This window comes from Mercenaria mercenaria, chromosome 5, assembly GCF_021730395.1.
Source record: "Mercenaria mercenaria strain notata chromosome 5, MADL_Memer_1, whole genome shotgun sequence".
Taxonomy (NCBI): domain Eukaryota; kingdom Metazoa; phylum Mollusca; class Bivalvia; order Venerida; family Veneridae; genus Mercenaria; species Mercenaria mercenaria.
The window spans coordinates 42,221,522-42,246,009 of record NC_069365.1 but is presented as its reverse complement, the minus strand read 5'-3'; the positions used below and the strand labels follow the sequence as shown (position 1 = coordinate 42,246,009).

Sequence of the window (24,488 nt, the reverse complement as noted above, 5' to 3'; positions counted from 1 at the left end):
AAAAAAAAATCTAGTTGTAGACTCTCACAAGGAACTCTTTTAAAATCGGACCAGGCCCCAATTTCACGAAAAAACTTAAGTAATTACTTAGTTAAGTCTGTTATTTCAAAATCATGCTATTGCTTAAGCTATTGTTATTTATTCTATACCTATTTTATCTATCCAATCGCAAACGTTCATTTGCAACACGTGACTGTACAATATATTACGGTATTTGGATGCACCTGCGTACAAAAATCCTGTATTTTCTGTATTTGGACGCACGCGCGTACAAAAAATCCTGTATTTTCTGTATTTGGATGGTTCAACAGTCCCATGTTAAACATACGATAAAGCCCGAAACGCGTGAAAATGTTCCGAATGTAAATCGGATGAAGTAGGCCCTCTATGTACAGAGTTTGATTATGCGTCTTGAAATCTGGATTTACTTTGAGTTTTTTTTTGTTTACTCGTACCCAGCTAGCGGCTCGTCCAGTATGGTTTTCTCAGCTGGGTACTCGTCCAAAAATATCTCCGTATTGTACAGAACAATGTTAAATAACCTAATATTAATGTTGATTTTTTCTATACCAATATAATAGCTAGATTAAACTATGGTTAGTAGTATGTTTCTTATTTTTATACTTCATTTTATGTAAAATTCGGAACTATGATCTATGAAATAGCCATATACGGGTCTGATATAGACGGAAAAGTCAACATTGAAGACCCATAAAGGGCAGAAAACAAGCATTTCAAATAACAGACTTAGCTAAGCAATTACTTAAATTTTTTCGTGAAATTGGGGCCAGCCGTTTCTGAGCGAAAGAGTTTCATAATGTTCCATAATTGTAGCCAGTTAGAGATAACTAGCCCGGTTTCTGGTCAAGTTTACAGACAAATCACGATAACTCCAGAGATTGTGATAGACAAATACACAAGGAGCATCGCTGTAAAATTATTTCCAAATCGGTTTAGAGCTTTCACAGTAGAATAATTTTTAAGATTTCCAAATGGCCATATAGTGAAAATTTTAATCAGGGCGACCTAAGGAAGACCTTGATTGTCCAGTTACCTAGAATTCTTAATGGCAAACATTCTGACAACGTTTTATGAAAATCAAATATTAACAAGACTTTATTCAGAATGAAAATAACATTCTGACTAAGTTTCATTAGGATAGGACCATAATTGCGACATATCGAGTGTAAAAAGTCAAATTATTGACGACAGACGGCGACGAAAGACGGATACAGGGTGACCACAGTATCTCACCTAGAGCACTTTGTGTTTGGGCGAGTTGAAAAGATGCAATGAGCATTAAAAAGGTAAAATCATTCCAACACGTCATCAACGGGGGTTTCGAACTCGAGCCAATATTGCCGCCAGTAATTTTAATTTTATTAAGATACATCAGGGTTGTAGAAATACACAAACAATAACGTTTTGACTGTGTATTAGGATTTATCATGCCCGCCCTCCATTAATGTGGGGGCATAGAACGTTGCTGCTGTCCGTACATACATCCGCGAACGTCCGTCCGTGTATACATTTGCGCACTTAGGTAGCTATAGGAACAAGATGTAACTGTACATTTTCTTTGATGTCATTTATTCAGTAAGCTTAAAATTATGTGGCTTTTTTCTTTTACCAGGCTAAAAGAACAATAAAAAAGAATAAAAGAGTAGCCACATAAATACCCATATGTAGGAACGTCTGTCTGTACGTTCGTCCGTCCGTACGTCCCGAAATGTTGCTCCAACTCTTCCCATACTATTAGACCAATTTGCTTCAAACTTCAAACGCAGATAAAGAAGCTTGATGTGCAAATAACCACAAAGGAATATTTATTTTCTGAGACTATTTTTTACAGCAGAAATGGTCCTTTGATAGTTTTGCTAGATGGAATATTGACACAAATCTCGTTATGTCCTTTTTCCTCCCACATTATTGAAAAGAATTTGCTTGAAAGTTTCACAGACAAAGGACCTTTGTTTGGAGATGAACATAAATAATGAACTTTTTCAAGAATTCTGGCCCTTTCTAAACTTCACAGAATAGAGCGTAGTGAAGAAAATTGATATATTCAACTCCTCATACACTTTTTGAATGAGTTGATTCAAAATTCTTCAGATACACAACCTCTAAGTTATCTGAATACAATTTGGTTCAAACTTTCAGTCGAGAATCCCTCATGTGAAGATGGTCTGGACTAAAAACTTTGTTATTTAGAGGATTGCGCATTATCTGGGAGTATTCGCATCCAATGGACACAATTCTAGTATTGTCTCAAATTTGAATTCAGCAGTCGATCGAATTGTTTATTACGAATCGCGTTAAAATGTCACGTACTATCTGATATCTCAGCATGAATACGTGACTACTTTAGTATTATGCATGCAAACTTAAATGACTTTTATGAACTTCTTGCAGCGGAGAACTTCTAAACAGTGAAGAACAATGCAAGACTCAGTTGAACAGACTACATGTTGCCCCTCAGCTCGACACCAGTGGGAGTGATCAGCAAAATTGTATGTAAGTTGTGTTGGGTTCACGTCATTAACACTGATATAAATTGAAACACAAACAACTAGGATATAACAACTGCGTCTGTTTGATAAGTCTTCTTCTAACAATCAACAGCAACAATTATATGACGAGAGTATCTTTAAAAACAGGTGGTCGAACGGACAAGAAAGCAAATTCATGCATTTTTGTGCATAAAAAGTATTACAATAATATATATAACTCAATTGTGTAAGTTTAATGGAAACAGTATGATCTGAAAATGAATTAATTTTCGATCATCAGAAAAATTACATATAAAACACACAAGGTATAATACCGATCATTTTAGGAAAGCAAGCAATATAGTACTACAGAGTTCTTTGGGCTTTTAACAACAAATGAGTTAGACTTGTTATTATGTTGACAATAAAAATTTAATGCAAGCAAACATCAATGCGTGTTATTTTTCTAGGGGTTTGAATGAAGTTTTCGATATGTTTGTACTATATATTAATATAAGAATAATATATCGGAAGCATTATCAATATTAACATACAAATTACTTGCATCAGAGACAATGTAAAAAGCAAAGAGCGCCAGACAGAAAGGAATCTACAGTCTGATGAAGTTGCCCTTCTGCGTGGGAAACTCAGCTCCTGTGAAAGGGATCGTGAGAATCTACAGGACACTGTGTAAGATTTGTCTTTACCTTACAGAATACAAGGTCTTAAACATTAAACATTGCGCTGTAAGAATACCCCTCGGTAACATAAAACGCATTCAAGCAAAATAATAGCAGACGCGGTTCGGTATGAGGTTATAATTTATTCAACACGTCAAACTGACACAATCAAAGGACATATGACAACTTTCAAGCTTTGACGGAGGAAGACCCCAGATGCCCCCGTGCATTATTTCTTCACGGGCGGTCACATGGGTAGAACCGTCGACCTTCCGTAACTGGCTGGATGACTCCATCACATACAGAATTCAACGCCCAGAAAGAGGCTCGAATCCACATCGGTGAGGGGTAAGTGAAGTCAGTGACCTTAACCACTCGGCCATAGAGGCCCTTAAAGGGAATTCCTATAGTTTTTTATGCGCATCTTTCTGCGCAGTCGACATTTTCTATGGGAAATTGAAGTGAGGTCAACAGTTGTTAAAACATGTGACAGACAATCTTAAATATGAGGAATCTTGAATGAAATAACATTTTTGATAAGTTTTATCAGTAATCAAATGTTGATACTGGTTTATGTTGTATTGCCTGACAGGTATCTTGCCATTTTTGTGGTTGTGTTTTCACATCGCATTTTAGTACAAAGACAGTGTCTTTCATATAATGTAAGACAATTGACTTAGTACTGTAAGACAGTATCATTTTTCAGATTATTTAGTATTCAATTATAGAAAGAATTTAGAATTTTTAAAACTTTTTTTAACATCTAGCAGATAAACATGTAATCAATTTGGTCAGGTTCGCGCCATTTTTCGTCCGAGCAGGTGTTGTGTTCAAGCGGTCTTAACATAAAATTTAGCCTGGTGACCCCTACATCTTTAGCCATTTTTATGCTCACAATACAATTATACATACACAAGAAAAACAGGAAACAATTCTATGAAACAGTTTTTTCAAAATTTAGAAAAATATTCTTCAATATGGGTATTTTTTATTGGAAAAAGTTCGTAAAAGTGAATAGAAAACAAGATTTTTTTTTCATTTGTACCCATTATTGTAAGGATATAGTATTAAAATATGACTATGATATCAAATAATTACATACATGTAATAAAATTTGTAAAAAGAATACGTTATTGTCCTGTCTTTATGTATATTTTGGTTGGTATTTATAAAAAAGCAGAAAATTATGAAAATGTTGAAAAATCGCTGGCAGTTTCAGCAACAGTGGGTGTGTTCAAAACAATTTTTCGCAAAAACAAGACTGGTGACCCATTGTTTTTATTTGTTCATTGTTTTCAGCATACATATTCCTATCATATATGTGAATTAAAAAAAAATTCTATGAAAGAAAAAAAACATAGGAATTCTCTTTAAGCGGAAGTCTATTAAATACGGAACTTTATCAAATAGGTAAAATTAAGTGGACTTCATGACCCCAAAGACCTGAAACATATTAACAGCACGTATATCATACGTAATTTAGCGCGAACATTTAGTGCAAATATTTGTAAATAGACGTATTTTACCAGTACCAAATATGACTGATACTGGCATTTTGAATGATTAATATATTTTTCATAGGGTATTAAATTTCGCGGATTTTGGGTTGAGCAAATCCTTAGAATTTTAATTCAAACGAAGAAATAAAATTTCTATTCATTTGATTTCTTACATGTTTAATCCACGAATTCATGACACCACGAAATAAGCAGTTTGGCTTAAACAACGAAATTGTACATAATAATTATTATTATATATGTCAACTAAATTGAAAATGTTTACAAGTCAGTCTTGGCCGTTTTCAGCATAACAGCTCAGGTACATGAAGAATAAAAATACTTCATGTGTGAGCCTTCTACACCGTTCTTCCCTTTTCGGCGCAGCTGTATTCGGATCTTTTTCATGACCTACAATGGCCTATGCCACGTGACTAGGTTGGCAAATCAGACTGCTAGATAACGTATCATAGATAGTTTTAGCCAACGAAAGATTTATGCAATATTCTTGCTAACTGTATGAATGTGTTCAACACCTTTCACGACCCCTGGCACTGGGATAAGCAGAACTCTATTAAAAATTAGGGCCTTCATGACCCCAAATGACCTGAAACATGTTAAGAATACGTAAATCATGTATAAAAAGGTACCATTGTGCCGATCAAAATACATCTTTTTATTTCAAGTGATGACAAATATCTGTTCAATGTACAAAAGTATTTCTTGCAAAAATGTCAAATGATGTTGAAAGTTATTTGATTAAACATTGCAAATGTAATATTTATTTTCTATTGTATTTTGTATAATTGTATGTATGGTATTGTAAATAATATAATGAACAATACCAAAGCATGTTTATTATTACTGACATTGAGGTAAAGTAGGAAAAGGGGTAAACCACAGGGTGCCCAACACGACATCATGAAAATATTGCAGGCTCGGTTTGATTCAGCGTGTTCTTGGACGGTAAAGGAAATGCTAGCTACCGTCAACGCCCTCTAGCGTCGGGTAGAGCAGAACTCTACATTTACATATGCTATAAGCATGGAAATAAAAATGTGTGACACCCCCAGGTATTTTTTTTTTCGGCGGTGTATATGAAACCGTCAATAATTTAATGAGTGCAATTCCATGAAAAGCGGCGTATGGTCCCCACTTGAAATAATAGGCTTGCCTTAAATGAAAAAACAATGGACAAAACTTAACAAACTGGAATTCAGAAAGGGGTGTGAGGTGATGGAGCCTGCATAGCACCAGTCTCATCCATCACAGGTTCGTCAAAACTCCAAAACGAACCTAGGATTTATTTTTTTCGTTTATCTGGTGGGCATGTACACACGTATTATTACCGTTGTAACGGTCAGTTTTTTCCCCAGTCAGCTTTGTCCTCGGGGGGAAAAAACAACCGGTTGATTTCTTCCCCGGGGAGAAAAACCGGTTGATTCTTTCCCCGGGAAATAAACAAACGGTTGGTTATTTCCCCTTAGTAAGATCCCCTCAACCATATTTTTTTTTTCACAAACAAGGGAGAAAAACTGACCAGTTGTTTTTGTCTCCCCCTGTTTATTTGTTCCTCCTATTCGCCCCCACCATTTTCTTTTTCTTTTCACAAAAAAGGGAGAAAAAAAAAACAAACCAGTTAGTTTTTACCTCCCAATTGGTTAATATTTTCTGAGATAGATTTTGTACACAAAGAAATAAAAACAAAAAACTACTTGTTTTTTCTCCCTCCTGGTTAATTGTTTCCACCTTTGTTTTTGTACAAAAATAAGAGAGAAGAAACTAACTAGTTGGTTCTTTCCCCCTAGTATGTATGTATCTACATGTCTGATTGATAATAGATGATGAAGGGGGAAAGAAATTGTTGGTTCTTTCCCTCATAGTATGTAAATATCTACATACATGAATGATAATAGATGATGAAGGGGGAAGAAACTGACTAGTTGGTTCTTTCCCCCTAGAATGCATTTATCTACATCTGAATAATACACAGAGAAGGGGGAAGAAACTGACTAGTTGGTACTTCCTCCCATGTAGTGTATGTATCAGCATCTCTGAATAATAGGCGGCGAAGGGGGAAGAAACTGACTAGTTGGTTCTCTCTCTCTTTCTCTCCCTCTCTCTCCCCACCCCCACCCCCGATACGTATCATTTTACCTGAATGATAATAGACGATGGAGGAGGAAGAAAATAGCTACTTGGTCCCACCCACTAGTGTACATGTATCTACATGTCTGAATAATACACAAAGAGGGGGGGGAAGAAACTGACTAGTTGGTTCTTTACCCCCTAGAGTGTATGTATCAGCATGTCTGAATAATAGGCGGCAAAGGGAGAAGAAACTGACTAGTTGGTTCTTTCCCCCTAGTGTGTATGTATCAGCATGTCTGAATAATAGGCTGTGAAGGGGGAAGAAAATAGCTGGTTGGTTCTTTTCCCCCTGCTATGTATCTTTTTATCTGAATGACAATAAGAAGGAGGAAAAAAAAAGTAGCTAGTTGGTTCTTCCCCCCCCCCCCCCCACTAGTGTGCATGTATCTGCATGTCTGAATAATACAGAGTGAAAGGGGGAAGAAACTGACTAGTTGGTTCTTCTACCCCCCCCCCCCCCAACCCCCATCCCACCCCTAGTGCCCTAGTGTGCATGCATCTGCATGTCTGAATAAAACATGGTGAAGGGGAAGGAAACTGACTAGTTGGTTCTTTCCCCCTAGTATCTTGGTATGTATATATCTGCATTTCTGAATAACACATACTGAAGTGGGGAAGCATGGTCCTGCATGCCTGAATAGTACAAGGTAGAGGGGAAAGAAACTGACTAGTCGGTTCTTCCCCCCTCCCCCACCCACCCTAGTATGGATGTATCTGTATGTCTGAATAGTAGCTGGTGAAGGGGGAAGAAACTGATTGGTTGGTTCTTTCCCCACTACAATGTATATATTTACATACCTGAATGATTAGTTGGTTCTTTCTCCACTAGTATTTTTAGTTCTAACATGTTGTGATTACTTTTTTCTCCCTTTATCTGGGGGGAAGGGAAAACCAACTGGTAGTTTTTTTCTCCCTTTTCTGTGTTCAAAAAAGTAAAGGAGAAAACAAACTAGGGGCTTCAGGGAAATAACCAGGGGAGAGAAAAAACAACTGTCTAGTTTTTTTCTCATTTTTTTGTGTATGACGAAAAAATAATCAGTGGGGAGAAAAAAAACAACTGGTTGGATTTGTCTCCCTTTTTGTGTACATAATGAAAGGGGAAAACAACCAGGGTGGGAGGGGTGGCAAACCAACGGGGATAAAACGCATATAGCGCTTTTGGAGTTGAGCAGTGTATTATTTTTAATTTTTCTTTTATTTGTCTACAGGGAACAGTTTCGAGCTGAAATTGACCAACTGAAAGGGACTGTTTCCTTTTTGTGCGAGAAGGTACATTCTTACGAGATGGATCATCAGCATCTTTAAGGCATCGTGTGAGTCTCTTTTTTCTTATTACCTAACAAGAGTGGAACTTTAGTTTTCACATAGAAGCTGACAAACGCAAAAGGCAACATTTACCTTAATTAAGAATAAATATAATAGTATTGAAATGAACATTAATGGTAATATATTTGCAACCTGTGCTATTATTTTGTTTAATATTTCCACATCTTTCATTATGCGTCATAAACAGTTCAGTATTTTACCCGCGATGTCAATAAAATGTTTTAAAAAATCTTTTAGCTTTTTTATTTAACATTTATGTCTACACTTAAACATAATACAAACATTATAAATCATTAAATAAACATACGTACATTGATGAGCTTCGATTGCTAACAGTCCACTGATAAGTTTGTTAGAGAGTCATTGAATTTTATTTCAAATTCTTCACATCACCTTGAAAACTGGCCGGCACATTACAAGGAACTACTTTCAAAGTTTTCCATAGAGCCATGTGATGTGGTAAGAACTAGTACACAATTATCTATGTTTTTGACAATTATAGATGGCTTTAACAGTTTTGATAGAGGGTCACCGAAGGTACAATGCCGTGGTATTATTTCACAATCCACCCAACAAGCGGTTAAAGTGGACACGGCACTCGAATATTCTTCTGTTTGTAACTAGTTCTTTTTAAATCAAAATAATTTGTAAAAAATTTGGTTGAGGTCACCTGATGATCATTTGTTTTGAGTAACTCACAAATGTATAAAGATACAGGGCTTTCAGAACTTACAAGCCGTTTAAGAGATGATGTCATCTGAGGATATTTCTGTCCTGAGCAATAGTGGCCAGTTCGTTGGTACAAATTTCAAACGCTTTAATTTACCGTCGCATAGTTTGAAACCAGAACAATGCTTATGCCGTTGTTTGATTTTATGGTTAAATAATGTGTGATGTTCAAGATTTCACACTAATAAATTCTTTTCACTGCTGTCATAAGATCAGGCTTTGTGTCAAAGCCTGCTTTGCGGGCATGTGTCGCTTACAATGACAGCTCTTATTTGACACAATTTAAATAAGCAATCTGAAAAGCACATGTTGACAAATCAAACTAATTATAATATTTGGTAGATGGTCACCAAATTAGCATTTGAGAGCATATATTTCAAAATCTGACCAGGTGTTAAGGAGCTGTTTTTGAAGACTTTGTGGGTTGAGGTACTACAATTGATCAATATTATTACGACAAAAATGTGTACAATGCATTTTAGTAGATATTTCATTGGATTCGGACAATGGGGACGAATTTATCATGTAGATTACGACTTCAGGTTCCTAAGCACATTTGTGACTGTCCAACACATGATAAATTAAGCTGTTATCTGCAAATGGTTCCATTATCACTACATATTTAGCAATTAAACTGATGTGCTCATATTTTTCCATGCACCGGCTGGGGATCCTTAATCAACACGACAGAATTGATATTCTAACTATTGATAAAAATATATGTAAAATATTTTTTCTTCATAGTTAAACCATTTCAAATCTTTCTTTAAGTTAATAAATACATTTTTGAAAGGTATCAGAGTATCAGTAGAGACATATGAAATTATACTTTACAACAATACTTTAACTTGAATTATTGAAACCCTTCATGTAACATTCTTACGAGAAATGAGAAAGCATGGGTTTTAGATGGCCATGATAACTTAACATATTAAATTAAATGGAAATACTAAACTAGGACATTATAATTACACAAGGGCCATTATGACACTAAACTGCTCAATAGTTTCACTGCTCTAACAAGTATATATAAACACGTCCACCAAATAACAGCAGGTTTAAAGGAAACTATATTCAATAAATTTTATATAACCATATATAAGGAAAACTAGATCCAACTTGGCATAAATGTTTTTGACAAATCAGTATAGCTTTTTAAGTTTTAATATAGGGCCATACAAGAAATATTTCTGCGTAATCATTTCAAAATTAGAGTGGTTTGGGAGATGGCATTTGAATTTTTTAAAATACGTGTATAAATATTTTTGACTTTGGTATATGACACTAAACTGCTCAATAGTTTCACTGCTCTAATAAGTATATATAAACACGTCTACCAAATAACAGCAGGTTTAAAGGAAACTATATTCAATAAATTTTATATAACCATATATAAGGAAAACTAGATCTAACTTGGCATACATGTTTTTGACAAATCAGTATAGCTTTTTAAGTTTTAATATAGGGCCATACAAGAAATATTTCTGCGTAATCATTTCAAAATTAGAGTGGTTTAGGAGATGGCATTTGAACTTTTTTAAAATATGTGTATAAATAGTTTTGACTTTGGTATATGAAATCATGTTAAAATGTGTGCGAAATCTTTTCATAATTGCACCAGCAAAAACAGTTTGAACAAGAAGATTTTAAAGCTCTCACGTTAGATATATAACAAAACCGGGTTGCAATGCTGTTTGACAAAGTAGAATTATGTCAACATTCTTGTCAAATGGTCATCCAAAACTCATTTGAAACTGACTAGTCTCTGACGAGAATATTTTTAGGTAGAACAATAGACATACGCACACACACACACGCACGCACGCACGCACGCATATACACACACATATCTATATCTATATATACGTAGGCATACATACACCCACTAGTGGCCATTTATTTTGACAAATCGGAATAATGGGCTTGAATAACTGTAGGAGCACCTAATTAAGACTTCTTTGATATATCTTAAAATGGCCAATGGTTTAGGAGGATATGTTGTTTGAAGATAGCTGCATTCTTAGCTCTGGTGGCCATTCTTTTTCGAATCTAAATAATTTGACCATTCTTACTGAAGAGTCACAAAATGATCGTTACACATATTTAAAGCGGACCATATCTTGTACTTTTCCACTATCTATTTACAGGGAAAAGGGATTATGCTCTCTGTCGTCATATTATTGACTAATATAAATAATTTGGACGATCTAAGTCGCCTAAGGATCACACAGGTAGAACTGTTTTAAACTCTGGCAAGAAAGTTTTATGAGTCTTTACCATACATTTACCATTCGTGTTACCATTGCTAAAACATGTCTAGCTTTACCTGTGAGAGAAACGTGCTAAAATCCTTTTATCTATTCAAATTTCCTTACACATTTTGAATGTCCTACTTTATCAATACAATTATCAACTCGGGCACAGGAAATGGAGTGGTTTTTACCTTGTTTCCTGTTATCTTTTCACAGCCATTTGTCAGGTTTTGGACAAGAATACATGCAGAACTCCAGGTACATTTGTTCTGTTGCTGGCCTCAATAAAATCATTGTCCAACAAATATTTTATTTCCTCCCTTAGACATTCTATTTTGTTGGGCTCACTCTGTATGAATGTATGAATGTTAATATATATCTGGAAACAAATGTTCATATTCATGGATAAGTTGTTTCAGCTAATCTCTTTGTTGAGGTTTCAAATGAAAAAGCGTTTTATCCAGGTGCTGTAGAATTACCTTACGATACAATTTTGGGATCACAATTTAGTAATTATCTGTCCATTCATCATCAGCAGCTACCATTTTCTCATTAAAATCCCACGTTTAACAAAAGAACAGACATGGCCCTGTAGAGCTTCTTCATCAACATCCCTTTAAAACAATAATGCAATTTCAGGATCATTGTGTAGTTCCTGAATAAGATGTGACCGCTACACAGAGTTATAACTTTTGTCATTGGAAAGTGAATAATCGACAAAGTTGTCTGAGTCAGACAGATTTGAAGAAACAGACTTAGCCGTCTCAGAATTAAGTGTTTCATTGATAATTGTATAAGACAAATATATGTCTAACACAAGATTCTAACACAAAATAACTTTCAATGGATTACTTAGCCATAGAACGGGTAACTGTACAGGATGGATAAAGAGAAGGAATTTCCTGCCCAACTGAATCCGGTTTTTGATCCAAACAAGGTGTCATTTACAAGTAGATTTACCACTACATTATCTCCAGCTAGGTCCTGTCAGTAAACGGATACCTTTCAATGGTAAATCAGGTCTAACACCCAAAGTCACACAGGCAGGGACAGTAATCAAATCTGAGGTTAAATGAATATTATGAATGGATACAAAAAACAAACCCATACTCCACCCCTTAAATACGTACATTTGTGCCGGAAGAAACTTTCTAAGGAGAAGGCAGGACATCTGCTCGAATAAGAAATTGAGAAGCTCAGGTATCCCCGAAGATTTTGAAAGGAGTAGAATAGGAAGACTCGCCAATAAGTAATACAGAACCATCAGATATAAATGTCTCATAAATCTCCATGATATCGATAAAATCAGAATTGGTGTCCTTGACTTCTATAACAGTATTAATATGAGTACAAGATTTGGGTTTAGATCTGGGAGAGGGAAGGCCTCTAGGCTTTGCCACATCTCTTACCTGCTTCCTCTTTAGAGTGAAGCATTCAGATATAATGTGTCCAGGTTTCCTGCAATAGCTGCAAGTAGGTAGAGATAAGGATATTTGAGTAGGTTTATTTCCTAAAATTTTGTTTTGTAAGAATTTCCCGAATAAGAATTATTATACCAGACGAGAACCTAGAAGTATTTTGTGAAAAAGAGCGTTTCTTGTTGAAAACATTTGGTTTGTTGAAGGCAACATTATGAGTTAAAATATAATCTAGCAATCTATTAGGCTCTTAAAAGTTTTCAACCTGTTTTTATCCAAATCCTCTCTTTAAAGGTTCACAATGTTAATGTTAATCCGTCAAAATGTTAAATGTCCAAAATGGTAATATTTTGTTATTGAGGAGATTATATACAGGGCAGTTTTTTTCCAATAAGATCTTACTTTAGGTTATCCTATGTCTTTCGACAGCTTCTTATTTAAAGCATCATGGAAGGTTACAGCACTTTTATTTATCAATAAGAAAAAAAAGGAGATTCTCGATAATTCAGAATAGACTTCAAAATAAACGTAAATAATGTAATCATCCTGCTTATCAGTATTTTTGATGGAACCTTATGGAAAACCATATAATGTAAATAACTTATTGACATACATAATGTCTTGAAACTAGTAAACAATGAGTCATCAATATAGAAAAATATTAAAGTGAAGACTTGTACATAACACTTTATCAAACATTGTATCAGTTTAAAACACTTTAATTTAATAGAAACATTTCAGATAAACAATCGAAATTCAGAACTGAGACTTTGAAATGAATTCAAAATTTTTGCATGTGCCAATAATTCATGTCATAATTTAGAATAATTTTATCTATTCTATCAGCACGACACGATATTTTCGACGGACAGATGGTCAGCTATATGCGCTTCTCTGTGTTAAATTCTAAAAATGGTAAAAATCATCAAAAATACAGAATACTATAAAGAAAACAGTACTACATATTTATGAAAGCAGGTGATATTTATCAGTAGTGAAGCAGAGATATTACATTATATTTTATTTCATAAAACAATTTGAATTATGTAGTACAAGATATTTAGCCTTAACTTGAAAATTATGCTTTAAAAATTTATTCAAACAAATATTAAGTGTATGCCAATTTCCTGAAGATTTAGTGTCTGTTTTCAATTTTACTTTATTTTATAATATAATAAGAGAATTTATTTACCTGAAGCGGGCGTATTTAGTTTATGATTTTCTTGCAGAAGACAAAATATGAAAATGGAAGAACAACATCAAACCAAAATGTACCAGCTGAGCGAAGAAGTTGACTCATTGCGCGAGAAGCTAAACTCCAGAGAGAATAATCAGCATATTCTTAGGGGAACTTTGTTAGTTTATCTTTATCACACATAATATAACATTTACATCTTTTACTCGTAGATATTTTTAGATTTGTTGAAGCATGGAAATTCAGACTAAATTCATGTTTTTCACATGTGCCAATAATTCTTCATTGTTATAATTTAGATCAAGGTTTTAGCAATCATTACGATAACATAATTGTTGAGGGTTGGGTGGTCAACTAACTGCACTTCTCTGTGTTAAACTATTGTAACTAAACAAAAAAAATTAGTAAAACCGACAGGTGCTCTCCGAAGAACGACTATTGCATTTTAAAAGCACAAAAGCGGAATTTATCGCCTGGGTACATACCTCGTCTTAGAAGTGAAGCTTCAAAGGAAGGTTCTTAGAATTCCTTCTTATAATTTAAAAGTGTCATTGACTACCAGCCAGGGGTTGCTGAGGAAAACACAGGTCAAAGATGGTGCTTTAAATTAATAATATGGCATTATGAAAGGGACATAACTCAGTGACATGTTATCCGACCAGACCATAAAGAAAATATGCACATCTCTTGAAACTGAAGTTTTCTATGACTTTTACCTGAATTCAAGCAAGTGGTTGCTGAGAAATACTCCAAACAAAACTGGCGCTATAGTCAACTAATGTTGATTAATCAAAGGGCAATTACACAGACGAAATGGATGTGAGCTAATAATGACTTGAAAGCAATATGCATTACATGTTACAAAATATGTTTTAAGAAGACATTTGCATTTTAAGTGTTGTATTGGTGCCTCGTAGTGACGAGTTGAGCTTTTGTGAACGCCGTACGTCCGTCGTCGTCCGTTCACAATTTCTTGTGAACATGATAGATACCACATTTTGCAATTAAATTTAATCAAACTTGCATACAACTTGTAATGGCATAATATCTAGGCTCCTTTCGAAAACTGGCCAAATCCCATTATGGGTTCCAGACTTATGGCCCATTAAAGGGCCAAATTTGCTATTTTGGCTTTTTCAGCCATATTGAGACTTCATTTATGGTTTGATGTGATACAAACATGCAAAATATCTTTAACAACAACATTTCTTGGATGCCATGATAAAATCCGTCTGATCCAGTCATAGGTTACGGCGTTACGGTCCATGATTGACCCCTGAAAGAGCCAAAATTTGTTAATTTTTACCTTGTGAACACGATAGAGGTGGCATTTTACATTCGATTTTAACGCCACTTACACACGACTCAGTCACAATCTCGGTTCCTTCGGAAAACCGGCAAAATTCAATCATGGGTTCTAGAGTTACTTGCCATATATGGGCAAAATTTTCTACTTTGGCCCTTTCAGCCATATAGAGCAAATATGTGTTATTTTTTACCTTGTGAACACGATAGAAGTGGTATTTTATATTCGATTTTAACCACACTTACACACAACTTAGTTACAATGATATCTCGGTTCTTTCGGAAAACCAGCTAAATTCAATCATGGGTTCTAGAGTTACTGCCCCTGATATGGGCAAAATTTTCTACTTTGGCTTTTTCAGCCATATAGAGGTTTCATTTATGCTTTGATTTGATACAATCTTGCACTGAATGTTTATGTTGATGATCTCTAGGCCAAGTTTGAAACTGGGTCTTATGTGGTCAAAATCCCTACGAAAAAGAAATGATGACGTTACTACCACATATGGACTTAAGAGACCTTTTAGTCATCTCTGCAGAACCATAAGGCCCAGACCTTAGATATTTGGTATTTAGTATTGTCTAGTAGTCAACTATCAAATTTGTTCAAATCATGACCCTGGGATCTACTGACTTACATTTTCGTTTTTGAAGTTACAGCATAAAAATTTGGACCACATGTATAATTTTTGATACAGATTTCAATTACTCGTCTTGAATAGTCCTAATCATGACCTACTGACCTACATTCTTGTTTTTGAAGATACCGCACAGAAATTTGGACCACAGTTATAACTTTGATACACATTTCAATCCTCATCTTCAATATTCTTAACCCTGACCTACTGACCTTTTTTCTTGTTTAGAAGCTACAGCAAAGAGATTTGGATCACATGTAACGGTTTTGATACATTATTAAATCCTCATCTTGAAAAGTCTTTATCCTGACCTACTGACCTACTTTCTTGTTTTTGAACTTACAGCAAAGAGGTTTCGACCACTTGTATACTATTTAACAGATTTCAATTGCTATCTTGAATAATCTTTACCATGACTTACCAGTTTTGTTTTTGTTTTTTGAAGCTTTACCTAAGATATTTGTTCAAGCGAGCAACTAAACTCTGGTGAGCAATATAGGGCTCTCATGGCCCTCCTGTTATGTTATGTGATACTTATCAGTTTTCGTTTTATTCAGTTCAAAATTACTAATATCATGTAAACTCGACAATCAAATCCTGTAGGATGTCAGCGACTTGAAAACCTCATTTTATTTATAACTTTGGTCAATTCGTAAATGATGAAAAATTGTACTTACAGAAATAAATATTCGACAACAGAAGAACAGCGACCAACAGAAATGAGCCTTCCGAAAGCGTCTGATTTATTTCTACCTACGATGTACAAGTCCAGTGAAAAGAATAACAAAAATCATCAGAATAATGTGTAAGCTTTACATATATTCGGTTTATTTACATTTACAAAATGTATAAGAAACTTAAGCATATTTAGTCATGCTGAATAAAATGCTATTTACAAACAAGTAAATGTACGGTTGTTCAGCATTTATGCAATCGCTCAAGTGAATTTAGAATAAAAAGTTGCGGTATTTAGAAAACACATTTTGCACTTATTTTCGGTATCATGGTTTTAGATCATAAACAGTAAAGTTTTTATTTAATTAACAGCAAAACTCGACAAAATTTGTGCAATCAAATCGTAAGCTCTTTTTTTCCAGAATTGTCATAAACTGTTTTTAAGGTACAAGGCATCACCTCATAATCATTTAGTTCAGTATAGAATTCTTTTTTCCAGGACAGTGATTTAGACTTTGATATCATGAACAAATTCAGTCAAACCGAATCTGTTATTATTTTGCTTGGTTGCATTCTATGCTTCTAAAGGATCTTTTAACAGTTTTTATTAACTATCACAACGACAATCTTAAAGTGCCGTGATGCAGCCGTAAAATGTCTCCCAGTACTTGAATTCAGTATTGTTATATTTTTCTGAACCATAATAGAGTCCATTCAATATTTGTGTAATAGAATTCCGCTTATTAATAAGCCGGTGCAAGGCGGCGTGAAGGGTGTGGCACTTTCCATTACCTCTCATGAAGAGACTTTAATTAATAAAACGGAGTCTGCAGTTATTTAACTTGGTTGCGGAGATAAATAGTTCAAGTCCTGGTCAAGTCCACTTTTCCACCGGTGTTTTCGTAAAAACAGTACAAGTTCGACCAAATTTATGATAGCCAAGGCTTAAGACTACATAGCACAAGTGCAAGAACCCTTTATTGTCGATTTGTCCTTGTATAAGCCGATTTCAGTATCTTATGGGGGAACTTTTAATCATTTTTGTCTCTATTCGAGTCACTCTGTACTGTTTAAGAGTTACTAGTATGATACCATCCAATGTACAAGGAAAGTCACTACAAACCGAACCGGTTTCAGTTGTGACGTTTTATATTTGCAAGCTACAGTAATTGTGTGTAGATTTTGGCATTTACACGTTAGAATAGTAAGTTGTGATTACCACGTACCGTATACCGTGATGTTTTGTCTGATACATATGTGTACCTATTTCCTACCCCTTGAGTTAAGCAGTCAATTAATGGACGGCTTGACTGTTTATTTATGTATGCAAACGTGATATTTTTACGGAAGTACCTAAACAAATACATATATTAAACAGTCAATGAATGAACGGCTTGATTGTCTATTTATGTATGCAAATAGCACAAATCTATCAGGTTTTGCACTATATGGTCATTTGCAATAAACCAGTATTTATTGGACAGTTTGTTTGTTTGTTTGTTTTGGGTTTAACGCCGTTTTTCAACAGTATTTCAGTTATGTAACGGCGGGCAGTTAACCTAACCAGTGTTTCTGGATTCTGTATCAGTACAAACCTGTTCTCCGCAAGTAACTGCCATCTTCCCCACATGAATTATCAGAGGTGGAGGACTAATGATTTCAGACACAATGTCGTTTATCAAATAGTCACGGAGAACATACGCCGCGCCCGAGGATCGAAATCGCGACCCCGCGGTCCGTAAACCAACGCTCTTACCTACTGAGCTAAGCGGGCGGGCATTTATTGGACAGGGAATTACTTTCTGTTTCACGCATGTAGGTGCGAACAAGTTAGCTAGAGTAATTATCATGCCAATACCTAACATGTGATTGCATACAATAATTAGATATTTTTTCTGCAGACTTTGAACTAAATGGCTTAATGATATTTCAGTTGTATCTGTTATGGATTTGTTTGCAGTTGAGTTACGCCATCGTTATTGTGATGGACTTTTGTGAGTGCATGGTGCAGCGTATGTCGTAAATGACGATATTTTCCTTTCGATTTGTAAAAGTTCAAATTTGTATTTCTAATGTCTGATCTGGTCTTGATAATGGTATCAGAGTTAACAACACAACACTAGAAAAAAGAAGCAGGAAAGTAATCAAAGAGCAGAAAAGAAAGCAATTTGTATCGGACATCACGTGGAAAATTCCTTTCGTTTTCAGTTTGGTGAATGCGTCAGAAAGAATGTTACCTTTTTCAATTGATTTATTATATTGTAAGCATTGTTATTTGTCACATTTATTTCATATGAAAGGGGATATAGGCCTTTTAGTCCAACCAAAATTCTTGATAGTGTTTTGTAAAGTTAAATGATGCTTATTTTCAAATCCATTTTATTGCTTTGTATATAAGTAAGTTTTGTACCTTAAATTTACCTTTATTTTATGTTTTGCTTTATTTATCTGTTTCTTTTGCACTAATGTTAGAGCCTTTCTCGGCAGGGATTTAATTTACATTGTGTTGTTTAACTTGTTGAAAATAGGGTAAGTGTGAGGTTGGAATGCCCTAAACGCGTTTAAACCCCCAGTTTCCTTTACTTAGATTACTGACCGTTCCAAGGCGGTGCCCCTATTTTCAACAGGTTGTTTTGTCTGTGTTGCGTATGTTTTCTTGTTTGTTGTAAGCGTTTCCCTCCGCCCCACTCCCCCTTTTGCCCTCTCCTTGCCCTTGCATTGACGCTACTTTTTGCATCCCCTCCCCCTTTACTTTTAGTTAGTTTTCGTGGCTCCTCTTTGTTTTGGTAGCCGAATCCCAAGACGGTACTTTATTGTTTTTTCCTACTTGTGTGGGTGTGTTTGTAAGCTTGTGAGTCTATAACGGTGCCCTACTGTTTTCTTATGTGTTGCTTGTTCGTTTTTCTTTGTTATTCAGTTGATCGTCGTTGTCTATTTATCTTTGTTACGTGAGTGTCTGCGCTATTGTTGTTTACGTTGTAGTGCGACTGTTTTTAAAGAACATGGCATTCCCTTGTATATTCCTCCTTGTTCAACTTTCCCCTTTGGATTCCCCCCCCCTCCCCGACCCCATTCCGCCCCTTACCATTTCCTTCCCCTTTATCAATATTTAGCTTATATTAATATGTACCTGTTGGATGTTTGAAGCAACCCGTCCGAAATATTTTTCAATTGTAGCTTCTTTTTGTTGTGGGCCTACTATGTAAATGCGTGGCTCTGGGGCTTTGTTTTGGTGCTCTATACTTCCGAGAAATTTACCCTTACCTATTATCTTTTTTACTATTACTTCTGTATAAGCATTTGTTGCTGTATATTATGCAGTCGTTAAGAATTGTTGTGTATCGTGTTGTTACTTAACTACGTCGTTGTTTCTATGTATTAGTTTATAATTCACACTGCGAGTCCTTAAATGTACAAGGCTCTGTTATGTTAATGTAGGCATGGTTATGTCCATTTCTATTTCGGTAATTAACATCAAACTTATTACACAGTACGTATCTCTGGAATAAACAGTGTCTTATATTTTTAGTTTTATACTTTTATTTTTTTAAGTTAAGTATTTATGTGTTGAATGTTTGATATGACTTGTATTTTAAAGTATCCTTGCTCTATTATCTCAATGTAGGTTTCTTACAGGCTTACCTTTATCAATATCAGAACAATGGTCTTTCTTAAGAGGTGGCTGATTGCACAACATTGACTGTTTGTCCTTCCAAAGTAACAGTTGATCAGTTTTTTGTTTGTATTTTTTAGTTGGATTTAACGTCGCATCGACACATGATAGGTCATATGGTGACTTTCCAGCTTTAATGGTGGAGGAAGGCCCCAGGTGCCCCTCCGTGCATTATTTCATCACGAGCGGGCACCTGGGTAGAACCACCGACCTTCCGTAAGCCAGCTGGATGGCTTCCTCACATGAAGAATTCAACGCCCCGAGTGAGGCTCGAACCCACATCGACGAGGGGCTAATGATTTGAAGTCAGCGACCTTAACCACTCGGACACGGAGGCCCCTGATCAGTTTATGATTGTATATAGTGGTAAAAGTGTTTATAGTAGTGATAGGTTTAGTTAATATTCATTGCTGCGTATTCAGAAGCTGTTCTCCTAAGGAGGAAGTGAAGAAAACAACAACAACGTAATCGTCAACATATAACACATGTGTTGTAAGTTTCTTGTTCCTTTTAAACTGTGAGTTTCATGTCCATAGGCGGGATAAAATGATGTTTGGTGGGTTTCATACATTTTAGTCCTTCCTCAACATTTAATTTTATATAGAGCCCATATTCCTGATAAGACATTTATCAGAATAATGGTCTTGATAACATCTCAGCTAAGTTTGAAACTCAGTCATTTCGGATGAACAACTTCGTAAGTCTGAAGTTAAGCGCAACCTGGAGAATGCATTGTATTTCATTTCATATACCGAAACTTAGAGGTCAATTTCGCAATTAGGTCATGATCAGTCAATAATTAGGTCACTAAATACAATAATAAAAATCCTAATCAAACTACAAAGGCAATGTTATCTTCTCCAGCATTCATGAAAACCCACTTAGAGGTCAACTTCGCATATGGGTCATGATCAGTCACTAATTAGGTCACTAAATGAAACAATAAAAATCCTGCTCACACTACAAAGGCAATTTTATTTTCTCCAACAGGTTGTCTGTTTGCCAAGGGTCTACAACAAAGACACCAGTATCGTTTTATCATGTCCTGTTCTATCAATACTACGTCCTCTGATATTTTGGCACAGAGTTTCCTTTTGCTGCATCTTGCAGCAACTTTCATACTTGTAAGTTAATGTAATTACGAATTGCATACCGAGCGAAGTTGACTGACACGTTGACAACTAACTAGGTACTGAACTGACAGCAACAATAACGTTTATTTTAAGATATGAATTTGGTGACCTGGAAAATCTTGAAGGTTTAATTAATTGTTTGCAGATTGAAAACTGAAAGAAGAGAAAAACAGGACCAAACTGATACGAATCCATCAAAACAGAAAGAGGCCTCTGGATTCGTAACGTTCTTATCCAAAATGAAGTACCTGCTAAATTCTTTTGACCCTGGGTAAGTTATGTTTTTCTACATAGGCAATGAAAAAATAAATTGGATAAAAATCCTAATTTAGATATGAAACATACCCAGATGTCTTGGCTCTGTAAAGTCATTGAGAATACATGTTTTCGATTCCATGAATTTTGATTTCTTTACCTGAACATATTTGTATAATGTGCTCTTGTGGTTGCTTCCAAATATTTTGCAGATTTTATACAAAAGAGAGCTCCATTGTTGTTATGACTCCTTGTATCTTACAGCTGATTGTACCACTCGTAATATTGTGAAATTTTTACCAGAATACCTGAACAAATGCATAAATTAACAGGGGGTAGGACGTAAATGGTGCATTTTGGTGGTTTAATTGAGACAATTGTATTTATCTGGTAAATACGGCTGAGTTTGTTGACAAATCATCACCCCAGGGCGAATATTTTGCCAAGTATGTGAGTTTTTCTTTTACTTTGGAAACATTGCATACTAGCATTCTGACCACGCTATTTATCCCCTCCCGACAATTTACCACGAGTCTGTACCTGGCGCCGTATTAAAGTTATTGAACGCTTTATACGGAGATAAATAGTTCAAGTCCTGGTCAATTCCAATTTTTCACCGATTTTTGTAAAAACAGTACAAGTTCGACCAAATTTATGATAGCCAAGGCTTAGGACTACATAGCACAAGTGCAAGAACCCTTTATTGTCGATTTGTCCTTGTTTAAGCCGATTTCAGTATCTTATGAGGGAACTTTTAATCATTTTGGTCTCTATTCGAGGCACTCTGTACTGTTTAAGAGTTACTAGTATGATACGTTCCAATGTACAAGGAAAGTCACTACAAACCGAACCGTTTTCAGTTGTGACGTTTTATATTTGCAAGCTAGCAGTATATAAGACAATTTAACAAACTTAAAGATGATTTATTGTATTGTGTTGTACTGAATTTCATAAAGTGTGCGCGTAAATGTAAGTTCATGCTAAATGCAGTCAGTAATTGTGTATAGATTTTAGCATTTACACGTTAGAATATTAAGTTGTGATTACCACGTACCGTGTACCGTGATGTTTTGTCTGATACATATGTGTACCTATTTCCTACCCCTTGAATTAAGCAGTTAATAAATGGACGATTTGACTGTGTATTTATGTATGCAAAAGTGATATTTTTGCCGAAGTACCTAAACAAATACATATACTAGTATTAAACAGTCAATGAATGAACGGCTTGATTGTCTATCTATGTATGCAAATAGCACAAATCTATCAGGTTTTGCACTATATGGTCTTTTGCAATAAACCAGTATTTATTGGAAAGGAAATTACTTTCTGTTTCACGCATGTAGGTGCGAACAAGTTAGCAGGAGTAATTATCATGCCAATATCTAACATGTGATTGCATACAATAATTCAATAGTTTTCCTGCAGACTTTGAACTAAAGAAATACAGAAGATTTCGCTCATTGTTAGTAAAAGAGGTGAACACAAGTCATTATTATTATAATCAAAGTACGCGTTACCTTGGGAATGAAAATTTAGTGTGTTCATGAATCAATATAAAACATATTCACTTAACACGCATGTGGGTGCGGAGTATTAGTGATGGACTTTTGTGAGTGAGTGCATTGTGCAGTGTATGTCGCAAATGACGACTTTTCCTTTCGATTTGCACAATTTCAAATTTTTATTTTTAATGTCTGATCTGGTCCTAATAATGGTATCAGATTTAACAACACAAACGAGAAAAATAAGTTTCACTAGAAAAAAGAAGCAGGAAAGAAATCAAAGAGCAGAAAGGAAAGCAATTTGTGTCGGACATCACGTGGGAAATTCCTTTCGTTTTTAGTTTGACGAATTCGTCAGAAAGAATGTTACATTTTTCATGTGTAATAATTTTTTTTTTCATTCTATTTCAAATATTGATTTATTATATTATAAGCATTGTTATTTGTGACATTTATTTCATATGATAGGGGATATAGGCCTTTTAGTCCAACCGAAATTCTTGATACTGTTTTGTAGCAGTTAATTGATACTTATTTTCAAACCGATTTTATTGCGTTTTATATTAAGTAAGTTTTATACTACTTCTTCTGTATAAGCATTTGTGGTTGTATATGTATATTATGCAGTTGTTAAGAATTGTTGTGTATCGTGTTGTTACTTAACTATGTCGTTGTTTCTATGTATTAGTTTATAGCTCATCCTGCGATTCCTTAAATGTACAAGGCTCTGTTATGTTAATGTAGGCATGGTTATGTCCGTTCCTCTTTTGGTAATTAACGTCCATCTTATTACACAGTACGTATCTCTGGAATAAACAGTGTCTTCTATTTTTAGTTTTATACTCTTCTTTTTTAAGTTAAGTATTTATGTGTTTAATGTTTGATAAGACATGCATTTTAAAGTATCCTTGCTCTTTTATCTCAATGTAGGTTTCTTACAGCCTTACCTTTAGCAATATCAGAACAATGGTCTTTCTTAAGAGAAGGCTGATTGTACAACATTGACTGTTTGTCTTTCCAAAGTACCAGTTGATCAGTATATGATTGTATATAGTGGTAAAGGTGTTTATAGTAGTGAACTGTTTAATCAATATTCATTGCTGTGTATTCAGAAGCTGTTCTCCTAAGGAGGGGGTGAAGAAAACAACCACCAACGGAATTGTCAACATATAACACATGTGTTATAATTTTCTTTTTCCTTTTAAACTGTGAGTTTCACGTCCATAGGCGGAATAAAATGATGTTTGGTGTGTTTCATTCATTATACATCTTAGTCATTCCTCATCATTTAATTTTATATAGAGCCCACATTCCTGATTAGACATTTATCAGAATAATGGTCTTGATAACATCTGAGCTAAGTTTGAAACTCAGTCATTTCGGATGAACAACTACGTAAGTCTGAATTTAAGCGCAGCCTTGAGAATGCAATGCATTTCATTCCATATACCGAAACTTAGAGATCAATTTCGCATATGGGTCATGATCAGTCAATAATTAGGTCACTAAACATAACAATAAAAATTCTGCTCACACTACAAAGGCAATGTTTTTTTCTCTAACATTCA

The 24,488-nt window shown here is 35.0% G+C and overlaps 1 protein-coding gene across 3 annotated transcripts in view; it reads left to right on the top strand.

The window, feature by feature from the left end:
- LOC128556993 (uncharacterized) overlaps positions 1-16,494 on the top strand; it is a 43,340-nt gene extending 26,846 nt beyond the window's left edge. The window contains exons 3-7 of one of the 3 annotated variants that reach the window (XR_008370967.1): positions 2,413-2,514; positions 3,060-3,179; positions 8,025-8,129; positions 13,771-13,896; positions 16,359-16,494. Coding sequence is in view for 2 of the 3 variants with exons in the window: in XM_053543329.1 (XP_053399304.1) it covers positions 2,413-2,514; positions 3,060-3,179; positions 8,025-8,121 (319 nt within the window). In the remaining variant the exon portion in view is untranslated. Of the gene's footprint in view, positions 1-2,412; positions 2,515-3,059; positions 3,180-8,024; positions 8,130-13,770; positions 14,641-16,358 lie in introns of those variants that run through there. The other 2 variants (XM_053543329.1, XM_053543330.1) reach the window with 2 other exon arrangements.
- The last annotated feature ends 7,994 nt before the right edge of the window (positions 16,495-24,488 follow it).